The following is a 19,334-nucleotide window of genomic DNA, read 5'->3' on the forward strand; positions in this document are numbered from 1 at the left end:
TGGGGTCCTCTAAAAATTCAGGTTGGGGCTTTGGCCTGTTTTAGGGGCCGACGATAGAAAACATCTCTTGCGGCTCACCCAGACGATTCTTGAAGGGAGTGAGCCGCTTGCAGCATCACTTTTGTGTGCCGTGTTCAGAGAAGAACCTTAATTTAATCCTCTTTTGAATTGCTCTGGAATACCTCTTTAGAAGATCTTACCCTAAAGACACCATTCTCCGTTGCTATTTCATTGGCACATAGGGTTTCAGAGCTTCAGGCTCTCTCTGGTTGCAATCCCTTTCTAATCTAATCTAATCAGATTCTTCTATACTGTTAAATTCCCACAGAGTTCAAAGCGGTTTGCAATAATATACATTTCTCCGAGGACAAGCAGGTTGCTTGTTCTCACTGATGGGTGACGTCCACGGCAGCCCCTCCAATCGGAACACTTTACTAGCAAAGGCCTTTGCTAGTCCTCGCGCGCCGATGCGCACCGCGCATGCGCGGCCGTCTTCCTGCCCGAACCGGCTCGTGTTCATCAGTCTTCTTTTGTCCGCGCTCGGGAAGGTAGTGTTTGTGCCGTTTTGCGCCCCTTAAGTTGACCCTCGCGCGTCTTTGAGCTTTTGCTTAAAAAAAAAAAAAAAAAAGAACTTGGAGGAAGACCTTTTCGGTCTTTTCCCCCTTTCCCGTATTTCCAGTTTTTGCCCCGCTAAGTTTCCTTTTGTTTTCGGGGTAGGCCTTTTTGAGGCCTCGGTTCGAGTTTTTCTCTCCCTATTTTTGGTGCCTTTACCGCCATTACGAGTTTTGATTTCGCCGGCGTGATTTTTCCGCCCATGTCATTGAAGTCTTCCAGCGGCTTCAAGAAGTGCACCCAGTGCGCCCGGGTAATCTCGCTCACTGATAGGCATGCGTCGTGTCTTCAATGTCTGGGGGCTGGGCACCGCCCGCAGGCCTGTAGTCTTTGCGCCCTTTTACAGAAAAGGACTCAGGTAGCGAGATTGGCCCAGTGGAACGTGTTGTTCTCGGGCTCTTCGTCGGCAACAGCACCGGGGGTATCGAGTGCATCGACGTCGACAGCTCCAAGACCTTCGACCTCGGCATCGACTGCATCGACTGCATCGAGGCATCGACCCTCTGCATCGTCGGTACCGAGACATCGAAAGGCTGCGTCGGCGTCGGTGGTACCGGGACCTCCATTAGTGCTGATGTCGTCGGACGGTGGTGCTTCGACTGGAGTGCAGGTGAGGGCTGTCCATTCCCCTGCTGGTGGTGGTGAGCCTTCGGGTGGGTCTCCCCCTACCCTGAGGGCTCCTGCGGTACAGCCCCCCCCCGAGACCGACCTTCTTCGGCCTTGGCCCCGAGGAAGCGACGGTTGGATTCTACGTCCTCCTCGTCGGTACCGGGAAGTTCCGGTGACATGCTTCGTTTGAAAAAGTCAAAGTAGCATCGACACCGGTCTCCTTCCCGCATCGGTACCGAGAGCTCTGGGTCGCCGAGGGAGTCGGCACCCAGTAGGCATCGGCACCGGGAGGACCGCTCACCCTCTGTTCAGGAGGTGTCGATGCGCTCCACCTTGGACAGCCCGGAACAGCCTCCATGCCCGGAACAGACTCTGACTTCGACGCCTGCATCGGCTTCCATGTCTTTCTCCACAGCCGCTGTGCACGAGAGTCTCCGGGCCGTTCTCCCAGAGATTCTGAGAGAACTGTTGTGCCCTTCCCCTCCGGTACCGGGGGTGCTTGCGCCACCGGTACCGTCGAGTGAGGCGCCGGCTGGCCCCTTGCCCGGGGTGAGGTCTCCGACATCGGTGCCGCTTGCGGTACCGACTGTGGTCGCCTCCCAGGAAGGCTCCCCGACGACGTCGGCGGAGGGAGCTTCGCCGGTACGGGCGAGGGAGTCTACCTCTCGACGCTCCCACCGTGGCCGTGTTTCCATGGAGTCGAGTCGGGCACGGCTTCAGACGCAGGTTCATGAACTTGTGTCTGATACCGATGGTGAGGCCTCGTGGGAAGAGGAAGAAGACATCAGATATTTCTCTGACGAGGAGTCTGATGGCCTTCCTTCCGATCCCACTCCCTCTCCTGAAAGGCAGCTTTCTCCTCCTGAGAGTCTGTCTTTTGCGGCCTTTGTCCGGGAGATGTCTACGGCCATCCCCTTCCCGGTGGTTGTGGAGGACGAGCCCAGGGCTGAAATGTTTGAGCTCCTGGACTATCCTTCTCCGCCTAAGGAAGCGTCCATAGTACCCATGCATCATGTCCTGAAAAAGACATTGCTGGTGAACTGGACCAAGCCTCTAACTAATCCCCACATTCCCAAGAAGATCGAGTCCCAGTACCGGATCCATGGGGACCCAGAGCTGATGCGCACTCAGTTGCCTCACGACTCTGGTGTGGTGGATCTGGCCCTAAAGAAGGCTAAGAGTTCTAGGGAGCATGCTTCGGTGCCCCCGGGCAAGGACTCTAGAACCTTAGACTCCTTTGGGAGGAAGGCCTACCATTCTTCTATGCTCGTGGCCAAAATCCAGTCTTACCAGCTCTACACGAGCATACACATGCGGAACAATGTGCGGCAGTTGGCGGGCTTGGTGGACAAGCTCCCTCCTGAGCAAGCCAAGCCATTTCAGGAGGTGGTCAGGCAGCTGAAGGCGTGCAGAAAATTCCTGGCCAGAGGGGTATATGATACCTTTGATGTCGCGTCCAGGGCCACTGCTCAAGGTGTGGTGATGCGCAGACTCTCATGGCTGCGTGCCTCCGACCTGGAGAATAGGATCCAGCAGCGGATTGCGGATTCCCCTTGCCAAGCGGACAATATTTTTGGAGAAAAAGTCGAACAGGTGGTAGAGCAGCTCCACCAGCGGGATACCGCTTTCGACAAGTTCTCCCGCCGGCAGCCTTCAGCATCTATCTCCTCAGGTGGGGGAAGGAAGACTGTTCCCTACTCTTCTGGTAAGCGTAGGTACAATCCTCCTTCTCGCCAGCCTGCGGCCCAGGCTAAGCCCCAGCGCGCTCACTCTCGTCAGCAGCGTGCGCCTCAGCAAGGCCCCTCGGCTCCCCAGCAAAAGCAAGGGGCGAGCTTTTGACTGGCTCCAGCAGAGCATAGCCGACATCAACGTGTCAGTGCCGGGCGATCTGCCGGTCGGGGGGAGGTTGAAAGTTTTTCACCAAAGGTGGCCTCTCATAACCTCCGACTAGTGGGTTCTCCAAATAGTTCGGCAAGGATACACCCTCAATTTGATTTCCAAACCTCCAAATTGCCCACCTGGAGCTCAATCCTACAGCTTCCAGCACAAGCAGGTACTTGCAGAGGAACTCTCCGCCCTTCTCAGCGCCAATGCGGTCGAGCCCGTGCCATCCGGGCAAGAAGGGCTGGGATTCTATTCCAGGTACTTCCTTGTGGAAAAGAAAACAGGGGGGATGCGTCCCATCCTAGACCTAAGGGCCCTGAACAAATATCTGGTCAAGGAAAAGTTCAGGATGCTTTCCCTGGGCACCCTTCTTCCCATGATTCAGGAAAACAACTGGCTATGCTCTCTGGACTTGAAGGACGCCTACACGCACATCCCGATACTGCCAGCTCACAGGCAGTATCTGCGATTTCAGCTGGGCACATGTCACTTCCAGTACTGTGTGCTACCCTTTGGGCTCGCCTCTGCGCCCAGAGTGTTCACAAAGTGCTTGGCTGTAGTAGCAGCGGCGCTTCGCAGGCTGGGAGTGCACGTGTTCCCCTATCTCGACGATTGGCTGGTAAAGAACACATCCGAGGCAGGAGCTCTACAGACCATGCAGATGACTATTCGCCTCCTGGAGCTACTGGGGTTTGTGATAAATTATCCAAAGTCCCATCTTCTCCCAGTGCAGAGACTTGAATTCATAGGAGCTCTGCTGGATTCTTGGACGGCTCGTGCCTATCTCCCAGAGGCGAGAGCCAACAACTTGTTGTCCCTCGTCTCGCGGGTACGAGCGTCCCAGCAGATCACAGCTCGGCAGATGTTGAGATTGTTGGGCCACATGGCCTCCACAGTTCATGTGACTCCCATGGCCCGCCTTCACATGTGATCTGCTCAATGGACCCTAGCTTCCCAGTGGTTTCAGGCTGCTGGGGATCTAGAAGACGTGACCCACCTGTCCACGAGTTTTCTCAAATCCCTGTATTGGTGGACGATTTGGTCCAATTTGACTCTGGGACACCCTTTCCAAATTCCTCAGCCACAAAAAGTGCTGACTACGGATGCGTCTCTCCTGGGGTGGGGGGCTCATGTCGATGGGCTTCACACCCAGGGAAGCTGGTCCCTCCAGGAACGCGATCTGCAGATCAATCTCCTGGAGTTACGAGCGGTCTGGAATGCTCTGAAGGCTTTCAGAGATCGGCTGTCCCACCAAATTATCCAAATTCAGACAGACAACCAGATTGCCATGTATTACATCAACAAGCAGGGGGGCACCGGATCTCGCCCCCTGTGTCAGGAAGCCGTCAGCATGTGGCTCTGGGCTCGCCGTCACGGCATGGTGCTCCAAGCCACATATCTGGCAGGCGTAAACAACAGTCTGGCCGACAGGTTGAGCAGGATTATGCAACCTCACGAGTGGTCGCTCAACTCCCGAGTAGTGCGCCAGATCTTCCAGGTGTGGGGCACCCCCTTGGTAGATCTCTTTGCATCTCGAGCCAACCACAAGGTCCCTCAGTTCTGTTCCAGGCTTCAGGCCAACGGCAGACTGGCATTGAATGCCTTCCTCCTGGACTGGGGGGAAGGTCTGCTGTATGCTTATTTTCCCATACCTCTAGTAGGGAAGACTTTGTTGAAACTCAAGCAAGACCGAGGCACCATGATTCTGATTGCTCCCTTTTGGCCGCGTCAGATCTGGTTCCCTCTTCTTCTGGAGTTGTCCTCCGAAGAACCGTGGAGATTGGAGTGTTTTCCGACCCTCATCACACAGGACGAAGGGGCGCTTCTGCATCCCAACTTCCAGTCTCTGGCTCTCACGGCCTGGATGTTGAGAGCGTAGACTTTGCCTCTTTGGGTCTGTCAGAGGGTGTCTCCCGCATCTTGCTTGCTTCCAGGAAAGATTCCACTAAGAGGAGTTACTTCTTTCTATGGAGGAGGTTTGCCATCTGGTGTGACAGCAAGGCCCTAGATCCTCGCTCTTGTCCTACACAGACGCTGCTTGAATACCTTCTGCACTTGTCTGAGTCTGGTCTCAAGACCAACTCTGTAAGGGTTCACCTTAGCGCAATTAGTGCATACCATTACCGTGTGGAAGGTAAGCCGATCTCAGGACAGCCTTTAGTTGTTCGCTTCATGAGAGGTTTGCTTTTGTCAAAGCCCTCCGTCAAACCTCCTACAGTGTCATGGGATCTCAATGTCGTTCTCACCCAGCTGATGAAACCTCCTTTTGAGGCACTGAACTCCTGCCATCTGAAGTACTTGACCTGGAAGGTCATTTTCTTGGTGGCAGTTACTTCAGCTCATAGAGTCAGTGAGCTTCAGGCCCTGGTAGCCCAGGCCCCTTACACCAAATTTCATCATAACAGAGTAGTCCTCCGCACTCACCCTAAGTTCTTGCCAAAGGTTGTGTCGGAGTTCCATCTGAACCAGTCTATTGTCTTGCCAACATTCTTTCCCCATCCTCATTCCTGCCCTGCTGAACGTCAGCTGCACACATTGGACTGCAAAAGAGCATTGGCCTTCTATCTGGAGCGGACACAGCCCAACAGACCGTCCGCCCAATTGTTTGTTTCTTTTGATCCCAATAGGAGGGGAGTGGCTGTGGGGAAACGCACCATATCCAATTGGCTAGCAGATTGCATTTCCTTCACTTATGCCCAGGCTGGGCTGGCTCTTGAGGGTCATGTCACGGCTCATAATGTTAGAGCCATGGCAGCGTCAGTGGCCCACTTGAAGTCAGCCACTATTGAAGAGATCTGCAAAGCTGCGACGTGGTCATCTGTCCACACATTCACATCTCATTACTGCCTGCAGCAGGATATCCGACGCGACAGTCTGTTCGGGCAGTCAGTGCTTCAGAATCTGTTCGGGGTTTAGAATCCAACTCCACCCCCCTAGGCCCATGTTTATTCTGTTCCAGGCTACACTCTCAGTTAGTTGGATAAATTGTTAGGTCAATCTCAGTTACGTCCTCGCCGTTGCGAGGCCCAATTGACCATGTTTGTTGTTTTGAGTGAGCCTGGGGGCTAGGGATACCCCATCAGTGAGAACAAGCAGCCTGCTTGTCCTCGGAGAAAGCGAATGCTACATACCTGTAGAAGGTATTCTCCGAGGACAGCATGCTGATTGTTCTCACAAACCCACCCGCCTCCCCTTTGGAGTTGTGTCTTCCCTTGTTTTGTCTTGCTACATATGGGACTGACGAACACGAGCCGGTTCGGGCGGGAAGACGGCCGCGGATGCGCGGTGCGCATCGGCGCGCGAGGACTAGCAAAGGCCTTTGCTAGTAAAGTGTTCCGATTGGAGGGGCTGCCATGGACGTCACCCATCAGTGAGAACAATCAGCCTGCTGTCCTCAGAGAATACCTTCTACAGGTATGTAGCATTCGCTTTACAAGACAGTCACAGCACATTATAGTAATTACAATCACAGGCAAAATTAAAAACATAAGAATAGCCATACTGGATCATACCAATGATCCATCAGGCCCATATCCTGCTTCCAACAGTGGCCAATCTAGGTCACAAGTACCTGTCAGAAACCCAATTAGTAGCAACATTCCATGCTACCAATCCCAGGGCAAACAGTGGCTTCCCCCATGTCCATCTCAATAACAGACAATGGACCTTTCCTCCAGTAACTTGTCGAAACCTTTTTTAAACCTAGATACGCTAACTGCTGTTACCACATCCTCCGGCATTGAGTTCCAGAGTTCCAGTTACAATCTAATATTAAGTGGTATCTAACCAATTCTGTAGTCAATCATCACTCAGTTTAGTAGATATATATTTTGCAAATAGAAAGGTTTTAAGGCTCCTACGAAAAGACATATAGGAATGATCCAATCTTAGCTCAATAGGAAGAGTTCTCCAATAATTAGCTGCCTGATAAGGGTAAGGTCTTTCATGGAGTGCCCCCTAGTCTTTGTACTTTTTGAAAGAGTAAACAATCAATTTGACCCATTCTACTCCACTCAGAATTTTGTAGACCTCTATCATGATTGTTGCTGTTGTCTGGGTCTTGCTAGACTTCTATTATATCTCCCTTTAGTCATCCCTTCTCCTTAACCTCTTAAACCTTTCTTCGTATGAGAGGAGTTCCATCCCCTTTATTATTTTAGTTGTCCTTCTTTGAATCTTTTCTAATTTTGCTGTATCTTTTTTGAGATCTGGTGACCAGTATTACACACAATACTCAAGGTCATACCATGGAGCGATATAGAGACATTATAATATTATTGCTCTTATTTTCTATCCATTTCCTAATAATTCCTAGCATTCTGTTTGCTTTTTGGGCTACCACCACACGCTGAGCAGAAGATATCTGCATATTGTCCAGGATTACAACTAGATCATTTTCTTGGATGATGATTCCTAAAGCGGACCCTTTAGGATCAAGCAACTATGATTTGGATTGTTCTTCCTAATGTGTATCATTTTTCACTTGCCACATTAAATTTCATCTGCCATTTGGATGCCCAGTCTTCCAATTTTCTAAGGTCTTCCTGACATTTCTCACAGTCCACATGAGTTTTAACAACATTGGATAGTTTTTTGTCATCTGTAAATTTAATCACCTCACTCGTCATTTCCATTTTCAGGTCATTTATAAATATGTTAAATAGCGGCTCCAGTACATATCCCTGGGGCACTCCACTATTCACTCTCCTCCCTTGTGAAAAATGGTCATTTAACCCTACCTTCTGTTTTCTATCTAACTATTAACTAGTTCCCAGTCCACAACAGGACATCGCCTCCTATCCCATGGCTTTTTTAATTTTCTCAGGACCCTCTCATGAGGGACTTTGTTAAAAGCTTTCTGAGAATTTTGATACATTATATCAACCTTTATCCACATGTTTAGTCATGACTTCAAATAAATGGGCATGAACTCATGTTTTCACCAAGCACTACTGGATTACTGTATTTTTATGTATATAGGACCTAATTCTATTTGTGGTGCCGAAAAAATCAAAAACACGCATAGGCTAAAGTTAGGCACAGTTTCCAGAATATGCCTAAGCCCGGCCATGCGACTAGAATTTAGGCGCAGCAAATTACGCCAATGGAAACCCGGTGTAAATGTCCACACCTAACTTTAGGTGTGGAGCAGGTTATTCTATAACATTGCGCGTAAATTTTAAGAACACCCATGACTCGCCCATGCTCCTCTCATAGCGACGCCCCCTTTTGGGGTCTGCTCTGTAGAATTTACCCAGCCTACATTATAGATTACGCTTAGTGAGTAGTGCACGTAAATTCTAATTAGTGCCAGTTAGTACTGATAATAGCTTGTTAACATCCAATTATCAGCACTGATTGGCTTGTTAACCAATTGAGTTGTGCGCGCAATTCAGTATACACCTAGATTTTCATGTGCAACTCTAGTCGCACTATATAGAATCTGGGGGATAACGCACCCATGCATATAACGCACACAAATTGGGTGCCTATATTTAAAAAAACTCATATAAGACACCCATGCGCATGTTGCCTCGGTGAATCCAGTATTTCTCCCTTTCCCTTCCTTTCCTCCCCCCCCCCCCCCCCCGAATTCTCCCTGTGGCACCAACGTCTCCTCCTCCCCTCCACTTTTCCACATTGAGGCCTCATTCTCTCTTTGGCATCCTCTCCCACGGGTGAGCAGTAGGGCTGCTGCCTTCAGTCTCCTCTCCTTCCTCCTCCCCGCAGTCCTCCTTAGTTTCTGAATCTGCTCCAGCAGAGATTCAAACAGGCAGCCTTGAGCATTCTCGGGTGCCTTTTCTCCTCTGATGCGTACACAGGAAGTGAGATGAGATGCTGGACCCTGGGGAGGGGGTAGGGAGGGGAATAGGATGTGTTAGATCCGGTGTGAGTGGGTAAAGAAGGGAAGGGAAATGGATAAACTTGTTTATAGTTCGCCTCCTGACTTTTATCATGTAAATTGGTCATAAATGTTGTGACCTATATATGAGTATCTACAATATTTAATTAAGTCAATCATGTTACTTCCTCTGTTTCACCACTGGCACCCTGTGTGGTCTTACACCAGCACACTGCTGCACCGTGGCAGCCCACAGACACCGATACATTCTGATACGGTGAAACACTCAGGTTTGTATTAGCTGATTAATCCATAAATGTCATTGTTTCATGGTGGTTACTTTAACCCTGACTGTTCATACCTCAGCAGATGTCCATATTTCTTCATAGATGTCAGCCCCCCTCGTAGACCTCGTGTTACAGATGTCACCGAGAGGACAATTACAATTATATGGCGTACCAAAACTGAAACTATCACTGGATTCCAGATTGATGCCATACCAACAAATGGACAGAATCCAGTGAAGAGAACCATTGGCCCTGATGTTCGAAGCTATACAATCACTGGTAAGATCTTTTATGAAAGAAGAGCATTGGCTTATTCTTCTCTAGAAGAGAGATCTTTGAGTCCTCTTACATCTAGAGATGGGTCACCCGTATAAATTACACTTTATGAACTCCAGAAGGAGCTTCTCTGGTCCAGTGCAGTTGTTGAGAAGAACATTAGCAATAGGCTTAAGAGATTGAAGTTATCTCCAACATACCCTGGCATAAGGGTAAGGTTCATTCTTATCATGGTATGCACAAAATTAAGGGAGGCTTTTCTGACTTAAGAGGAAATAGCTCAGTAATTTAATGTGTATTCAAATAATTGGACATTTTGACTGAGCTTCTGAAGTCCCATAGAGACTCTTTAAAAAGAAGATTTAATGTATAACTTGCACAGTTATTGGTTTTTGAGATTTTCAGTCAGGAAGTTTATAGTCTTATAGATTGTTGCGTAAAATTAAACCATTTGGAGACTTTACCCCTGGAGATACCTGTTATTTGTACAGTGAGAAACAAGCAAGATCTAAAAACAGGTCAGGCAGGTCAGGTACCTAAGCAAACAAATCAAAATGCAAGAGGACAAAATGGTAAAATCTTTTCAAGGCTTTTATGGATACTCTTCATACTAAACACATTGTACAGTTCCCTCTGTGTTGGGAATGTTAGTATCTACATAGAGCATGATATTCAAAAGCTTTAATGTTCCTCATTTTGGGGCCCTTCTACTAAATGTAACTGCATTCTAACAGAATTAGTGTGTGCTAAATGCTAAGAAGAAGCCCATAGGTATAACATTTTGTACATGCTAATTCCATTAGTGCGTGCTAAGCTTTAGCAAAAGGGTCCCCCTTGAGACTTATGGTCCTAAACTAACCTCTTTGAAAATGTACTGGAGCTAAGTGCCTAAATTTATACTCAAAATTTCACTAAATTCCTAAATGTAGAAGCTTATAAAATGGGTGGTAACATTAGGACAGGAAAAATAAGTTAGGAGCTTAGCACTGATTTTTGGCACTAGGCCTCATAAATTAGGCTGATAAATTTAGGCAAATAAAGGGCAGGTCGACATTTATAAGCATTACTTTTAAGATCTTAAATTAAGATGAATTCTCAGGTGAAAACTTAAGCTGCTAAGTTCAACTGAAAATAGGGCACAAACCTATGATCCTAACTTAAGAGGCTTAAATGTCAGAGTTCAGCTTTTTTTGAATATTGGACCCATCTTGTCTAAGAATTGATGAATATGGGCTTATCCTCTGGTTATGACCCCTATCTCAACTTTGACTTTTAGAAAATGTTATGAGCCTACCTTGATTCTCATTTGGGCTTGCCTATGGAATTAATTCTAAGGGGTCTTTTTATAAAAGTGTGGTACACTTTTATTTATTTGTTGTATTTGTATCCCACCTTATCCCACCTCTTTGCAGGCTCAAAGTGGCTTTTGCCATTAGCAAGTAGTAATTGGCCTAATTACCATTAAATAATAGCAAAGCCTCTGTATTACTATAGCTGCGTGATACAAGGTTCTACAGTAGGAGTCACCACCAAGGAAAAGGATCTAGGTCGTTGATACATTGAAACCCTCTGCTCAGTGTGCAGTGGTGGCTAAGAAGACATAAAACTGAGAATGTTATAATGCCTTTGCATCACTCCATGGTGCGATTGCACCTCGGATACTGTGTGCAGTTCTGGTCACCGCATCTCAAAAAATATATAGCGGAATTAGGAAAGGTAGAGAGAAGGGCGACGAAAATGATAAAGGTGATGGAATAACTTCCCTATGAGGAAAGACTAAAGCAGCTAGACCTCTTTAGCTTGGAGAAGAAATGGCTGAGGGGTGATATGATAGAGGTCTATAAAATACCGAGTGGAGTGGAACGGGTAAATGTGAATCTCTTGTTTACCTTTCTAAAAATACTAGGCCTAGGGGCACGCAGTAAAGCTACTAAGTAGTAAATTTAAAACAAACCAGAGAAAATATTTCTTCTATCAGTTGCATTAACAGTTAAACCCACTTTAAAACATCATGTGTTGCCAGCAAGACACAGCCCTTGCTCATTGCCTGATCCATTCTGTGCTATGCAGTCAATGTAGAAATTAGCATACTCTAAAAGGACAATTCAATAACAGGGTGCTACAATTAGGCACCCAGAATGTACCTGGTAGGAGCCTATTTTCCCTTATAGAATGCTAGTCTAACTAGTTATATATGCATCTATGTGGTTAGATATGAGCAATTATACCAGCCATTGAACTGGTGTGAATGCATGTGCCTAAATGCCGAACATACATGCATAACTTACTGTATTCTATGTTACACACATGTGTGAGCACCACCTAAGCTCCATCGGTGTCTATGCCCCTCTTTCAAATATGCACTATCCACGATTAGCAAGTATTTACAGAATAGTGCTTCTGTAGAATGTTGGCAGGTATGCACCCATATACACTCATATGTGCTAGCATTCTAAACATATACATGTTTTATTTGTATTTATTGGGATTTATTAACTGCCTTTATGAAGAGATTCACCCAAGGCGGTGTACAACAAGTACAGTTTAACATAAAACTTACAATTTTGTTAACAGCATAATAATAGTAAAAATGGCCAAATATAAACATAAATATAATAAATGAAGTAAACTTAAAAACAGCAAATTGAAACCTAATAATAGGACTACCATGAAACAGTATCAAATATATACACAATTAACAGCACTAAAATTGAAATAAAAGAGGTGTAATACATAATACTAATGAAACACCTCATAAGCATACATTAGAACATTCAAATAATGTAGTTATTTATTTATTTATTTATTTATTACATTTGTACCCCACACTTTCCCACACATGGCAGGCTCAATGCGGCTTACATAGTAACAATAATGATGCTAATGCTTTTCTACTACTACTTATCATTTCTATAGCGCTACTAGAAATACACAAGTCTGTGTACCCTGTTTGACAGAGCTTACAATCTAATCAAGTACAATCTACAGTACAGCTTACCATGTAGCTGAGGGGCCAAGGAGAGATATATAGATGGGGACAAGATGGGTGGTACAGAGTTAGTTGGGATAAACAGATGGGTGGCTAAATTCAAGGCGAGTTCTTTGTACAGTTAAACGAGAAAAAAAAAGAACTATTTAAGTTACAGTGTGTGTACCAAACAAGTCCAGGTGCAGAGTGGTGTATAGTCAGTCACCCTATGTATTAAAGGCTTGGAAGAAGAGCACATAAATGTAGGCATGTTATAGAACTGCCCTCTAAGTGTCAAACTGCCACATTAACTATTAGCACACATTGGGGTCCTTTTACAAAGGTGCACTAGTGTTTTTAGAGCACTAAATATAAGTGTGTGCTTAGTGCACACTAAGGGTTCCTTTTACTAAGGTGCACTGAGAAATGGCCTGTGCTGTTGTAGGTGTGTGTATTGAATGTGCACAGGTCCATTTTTCAGCTCGCCTGCAAAAAAGGTCTTTTTGGGAGGGGGGGCGCAAAAATGGATGTGCACAAAATAAAAATTGATGTGCATCCATTTTGGGCCTGAGACCTTACCACCACCCATTGACTTAGAGGTGAGGTCTCACACTTTAACAGGGCAGTAATTGTCAGTGCACGTACACTGACGATTACCACCCGCTTAGTCCCATGCGGTAGAAAATAAAAAGTATTTTCGGACGTGCATAAAAAAAATGGAATTACCGCCCGGGGCATGTGGTAGCCGGGTGGTAGTTCCAAATTGACGCGCGTTGGACGCGTGTAGGCACCTACGCTACGTGCCTTAGTAAAAGGGCCCTTAAAAGCATTACTGCACCTTTGTAAAAGACCCCTCATTAATTCCTCCATTAACTAATTAATCCACTTTAGTTAGAAGACCTCAAAAATTTCTGTAGCTCACTTTGAGCCACAAAAATCAGTCTGGTCGATATTCAAAATGATTTAACTGGTCAGAAATGGCTGCTGACTGCTTAACTTGCTTATTTGGGACTATCCACTAATTTTCAGTGCCACTTAACCGGTTATTGCCACTGAAAATTAGCAGTTAGCGCTAAGTGAAAACCAGCTATTTTGGGGGTATTCTGGGGGCACAGCACTTAACTGGCCAGGGTAATCACATAAATAAGACCGCATAAAACAATCCTATCTTTATGCGGCACCCATGGCCAGTTAATTGCTGAATATTGACGTAAACAACTATAGATTATCCAGCTCTGCATTAACTGGACATTCAGTACTGAAGCCCAGACATGGCCTGGAATTGAATATCCAGGAATAAGGCCAGTGGTGGTCAGCAAAATGCTCACTGCCACCGGCTGAATGTTGACACAGTGAATTTTTACAGACAGTATCTTCTTTCATTGTTTCTTATTGTAGCAGAAGGAAGAAGTATTTTACAGAATGAAAAAATGGCACTGATTTGTAGCTTTCTTCCAGAAGAGGTAGTAGATGGATGTGTGTGCTCTAATATATCTGGTTTTAAATGCAGGTTTGCAGCCAGGAACTGATTACAAGATCTACATTTATACTCTGAATGAGAATGCCCGTAGCTCTCCAGTAATCCTGGATGCTTCAACAGGTAATTCATAGGGAGAAAAATGAATTTGTTATATTCATCGATGATATTGCTATTATTTGTCTTCAATAGACTTCGCACTATTTTTACCAGTTTTGATGAGTATAAAATAAACTTGTTTAGTTTTGCAAGTAGTTGAATTAACTTTAAACCACAGTGAACAAAATTATTTTGGTTTTGTATATTTCTCTGTCTCTGTATATATACTCAGTAAGCTGCTGAAACAATATGAGGAGAAGAGTTTTGTTTTTCTAACTTTTTTTTGATGTTTGTTTTTTGTTTTTCCTTTAGGCATAGACTCTCCTTCCAACTTGCGCTTCCTCACAGCTACCAGCAACTCCTTACTGTTTTCCTGGCTGCCACCCCGTGCTAAACCTACTAGCTATATTATCAAATATGAGAAGGTTGGAGGACCAACCAGAGACCTGTTCCCTCGCCCTCCTGCTGATGCCACGGAGGCCACACTTACAAGTAGGGGCCACTGGAGATGTTTCTAAGATTTTTCAAGTGACAGAGGTGATAGACAGTGGGAGCCAGTTGTAAAGGAGTCAGCTCTACAAAGAAAAGACCTTCTGCTCATTTTCTATCATCTGCTAGGGATGACTCATTTCAAATGAATGTCATTCACAAATAAGAGTGCATACTATGGAAAAAACTATAAATGGTGGCCAAAATTTGGCGTTAAGCACAATTCTATATAGAATCATGCTTAGCACTGATTTCCATGCTCAAATCTTAGGCGCCACTTACACCTGCTGAAGCCATTAGAGGAGAAAAAAAAATAGGTGTCCATCTTTCATTGGAAAAATATAAATAAATGACACTCTATAAGCCAATTACAGAGACAATTTCATAAGGGACATACTTTATATGGTAGATAAAGGGGCCCTTTTGCTGCACTGCACTAGGGGTACAGAGTAGGCATATACTGTGATAATCATGTAGTACTGCTACATCACTGCACGCTAACTGATTAATGCAGGATTAGAATATGAGCCCTTACCGCCTAGACAATAGGTATCAGTAAGTGCTCACGTGCCAATGGCCATACGCTGATGGAGAAATTAGCATGTGGCTATTAATGAGAATAATGGAAAATGAGGCCATTTTACCGACACACTAAAAGTGGCCTCAGCACTTAGGAAAGACCCAAGCTGGGGATAACCCTGGGCAGCTTAGTAAAAGGGTCCCAATGTGATTGATTGTTATGCATTGCCTTTTAGTCAGTAGACGTCAAGCTTGACGTCAAGTTTCTTAAGACGTCAAGCTTAAGAAAAGGAATCTGTTGAAAATATATCCATTCATAGTAAAGGAGAATGATATGGTTTCAGGCAATATTCTGTGCACTTTGACTGTTCCCATGGTTATACTGTACCTAGATCAGCAGAAGAAACACACAAGAGGTGAGAAACAGCACACCCTATAACTGTAGTAGAATCAACCAAGGAGTAGGGCAGGAATGACACTTCCAAATGCTACGAAGAAGACACAGAAGATAATAGTTGATGATGTTTATTAAGAATACACCAAAAGGACTGAACACAGCGGCTGTGTTTTAGCACCTGAGCGCCTGCGTCAGGTGTCTGACACATGATAAATAAAACAATGGATATACATAAATAATGAATATGCATTAGGATATATATAAAATCATGAAATTAATATGAAATAACCATATGTAAATAAACCAATAAAAATAATAATAATAAACCATAAAACAATGGGTATGCATAATAAACTAATAAAAGCAGGACATAAATATTTCAAATATACAATATTAGTTGTGGTGATAAAAACATTATAAAACTTGTAGAGATGAACAGACATTCCTGCTTATAATCGAACGAGAAAAACGCCCAAGTTCCGACCTAAATCGGGAGATGGACGTTTATCTCACAAAAACGAATAACGCAGTATAATCGAAAGCCGAACTTGGACGTTTTCAACTGCACTCCATCGCGGAAGCGTACAAAGTTGACGGGGGCGTGTCGGAGGCGTGGTAAAGGTGGGACTGGGGCATGGTTATCACCCGAACAGAGATGGGCACCTTTCGCCAATAATGGAAAAAAAGTATGCGTTTGTATCTAGAATTTAGGGCACTTTTCCTGGACCCTGTTTTTTCACGAATAAGGCCCCAAAAAGTGCCCTAAATGACCAGATTACCACCGGAGGGAATCGGGGATGACCTCCCCTGACTCCCCCAGTGGTCACTAACCCCCTCCCACCACAAAAAATGATGTTTCACAACTTTTTATTTTCACCCTCAAATGTCATACCCACCTCCCTGGCAGCAGTATGCAGGTCCCTGGAGCAGTTGTTAGGGGGTGCAGTGGACTTCAGGCAGGTGGACCCAGGCCCATCCCCCCCACCTGTTACAATTGTGCTGCTTAATGCTTAGTCGTCCAACCCCCCCCCAAACCCACTGTACCCACATGTAGGTGCCCCCCTTCACCCCTTAGGGCTATAGTAATGGTGTAGACTTGTGGGCAGTGGGTTTTGAGGGGGATTTGGGGGGCTCAACAAACAAGGGAAGGGTGCTATGCACCTGGGAGCTCTTTAACTTTTTTTTTTGGTTTTTGTAAAAGTGCCCCCTAGGGTGGCCGGTTGGTGTCCTGGCATGTGAGGGGGACCAGTGCACTACGAATCCTGGCCCCTCCCACGAACAAATGCCTTGGATTTATTCATTTTTGAGCTCGGTGCTTTCATTTTCCATTATCGCTGAAAAACAAAAATGCCCAGCTCACAAATTGTCGAATAAAACATGGACGTCTATTTTTTGCGAAAATACGGTTTGGTCCGCCCCTTCACGAACCCGTTCTCGGAGATAAACGCCCATGGAGATAGACGTTTTCGTTCGATTATGCCCCTCATTATGTATTATGGCAAATGGTGAACAGGCAAATACACAAATTCATATTGAACAGTTCTTAAGTGTATAAGAAAAAGGAATCGTAGAGCACTGTTCTTACAAAGACAACACAACTATGTTAGAATAAAATATATAAAATGTATTAGTTATAAAAAACTGAGTGTACCACAGAAACAAAAGGGCTTGTATAACAAAATGAGGAAAAACTAACCTGACCAATATGTTGGTTAAGAGTAAAATGGACTTCTATGTGACTGACAAAACTATGTTGAAAAAAAGTACCTGAAATGAGGAGAAAAGGGGGAAAAAATCTGTGCAACTCGCTTAGGGCTAGATTCTATATATGGTGCCAAAAAAATCAGCTCCGAAAAAAGAGCTATTCTATAAGCTGCACTTAGTTAGGTGTGGTTTATAGAATAGCTCTTATGCCCGAGAATCATGCCTAACTTTAGGCAGAGCCATTGCACCAACTGAAATGTGGTGCAAATGTACGCGCCTACATTAGGCGCATATATCCGTTATTCTATAACAATTCGCCCATGACAGCCCATTTCCACGCCCCCCCCCCTTTTTATTTATTTATTTATTGCATTTGTATCCCACATTTTCCCACCTATTTGCAGGCTCAATGTGGCTTACAGAGCTTGGTTATGACATAATCATTCCATGATATCAGATACAATTAATGAAGTACCAAGACTTAGGTGAGGGAAGAGAGAAGGAAGGTGTACATAAACGTGCCAAAATTTACTCATGTAAAGTTCAATTAACTTCAATTAGTTCCAATAATTGCTTGTTAAAAGGCCAATTATTGGCACTAATTAGCTTGTTATTTAGTTAAATTGTACACACAAATTGGGCACACACCCAAATTTGCCCACACAATTTTTTGTGACTTTTACAGAATTAGGTGGATCGTGCATAAATGCAAGGGAGTGCATGGGGAGAACTGTAGGCAGGTTGTACATTTATGTGCTAAGATGCCACATTTATGTGCACACATTTATGCCTAATATTGATATGGCATAAGTGGGTGCGCCTTAATGTTGGCATGTACTAAATGCTGACTTAAATTGGTATTCTATAATGGAATTTGGGATTATTTTATAGAATTAGTACTCAGCACAATGCATCATGCACCTAACCTTTGGTGAAATTTATAGAATTACCCTCTTAGAGGGCAATTCTATAACAAAGCATAAAGAGTGCCTGTTTGGAGCCCATTCTTATAAAGGAAAGTAGGTGACTATTTTCCATTGTAGAATATTAGTGTAACAGGTGAAATATACTTGTGCAAATTAAGCACAACAAAATTTCCTTGATTTGCCCTTCTGGCAAATAGCCCATCGGTTACAATAAAAATGGTTAAAAAATGATAAATGATAAATATTAAAGAAATATACAAAACAGACAACTAAAAACCATCATAAAAATCAACTTAGCACACATTATTTCATAGGTTAGCATGTGCTAAATTTATTTAGCTCACACTAAATTTTTTAAGGCACCATAAAGAACTATTAGGGGCTCTTATCAAGCCACACTAGCACTCCTTGGTGCGGTAATGCCAGTGAAGCCCATTCACTTTCAATGGGTTTCATTGACATTGCTGTGCGGGAATCGCTAGTGTGATTTGGTAAAAGAGTCCCTGAATGCACATTCCTAGTAGAAGCTTTTTGCTTGTTACAAAGTTTTGAAATTCATTCTGCAAGCATTTTAAAAACTTAAAAGTGTGTAAAAGGAATTCTGAGTCTAGTGCAGAGATTTACAGGCTTTTAATGTTGTTGTTTCTATTCTATCAGACCTGGAACCAGGAACAGAGTACATCATCCATATCATTGCTCTTAGGAACAACCAAAGAAGCGAGCCACTTACTGGACGAAAAAAGACAGGTAAAACTTTGGTATCCAGGTGGGTTTTGTCCAGTTTGAAAACAACAAAAAGTTGACCATCCTTCTGTTGGAGCATCATCTTCAAGGTTCCATTGAAGCCTTGGTATAGAGAATACCTAATTTTCTTTGAGGGGCTTCTTTTTTAGGTGTCCTTTTACTAAGCAGCGCTAAAAAGTGGCCTGCACTAGTCTGAACACAGGTCTTTCCTATGCCTGGAAATGGCCAATTTTTACATTTCTGCAATAATAGCCATGTGCTAATTTTCACCATTAGTGCGTGAGCGCTTACTGACACCTATTTTATAGGTGGTAAGGACTCACGTGCTAATCCTATGCTTATCAGTTAGCACATGGCAATGCCCACATGCTAACCAATTAGCATGGCTGTGCCCACTCTCTGCCCCCAAACACATGCATGCACATGCAAAAAATACTGCAGGATGCCTGAACGCACCCCTCAGTATACTGTTTTAAGGTGTAGTAAGCACACTTTAGTGCT

At 44.7% G+C, this 19,334-nt stretch overlaps 1 protein-coding gene across 1 annotated transcript in view; it reads left to right on the forward strand.

Moving 5' to 3' along the window:
* Positions 1-19,334, forward strand: part of FN1 (fibronectin 1) — a 268,540-nt gene that overhangs the window by 215,965 nt on the left and 33,241 nt on the right. Inside the window, 4 exon segments of the mRNA XM_030210701.1 lie at positions 9,337-9,513; positions 13,989-14,078; positions 14,367-14,546; positions 18,747-18,836. Of these exon segments, the coding sequence (XP_030066561.1) occupies positions 9,337-9,513; positions 13,989-14,078; positions 14,367-14,546; positions 18,747-18,836 (537 nt within the window).

Source organism: Microcaecilia unicolor, chromosome 7 (assembly GCF_901765095.1).
Source record: "Microcaecilia unicolor chromosome 7, aMicUni1.1, whole genome shotgun sequence".
NCBI lineage: Eukaryota > Metazoa > Chordata > Amphibia > Gymnophiona > Siphonopidae > Microcaecilia > Microcaecilia unicolor.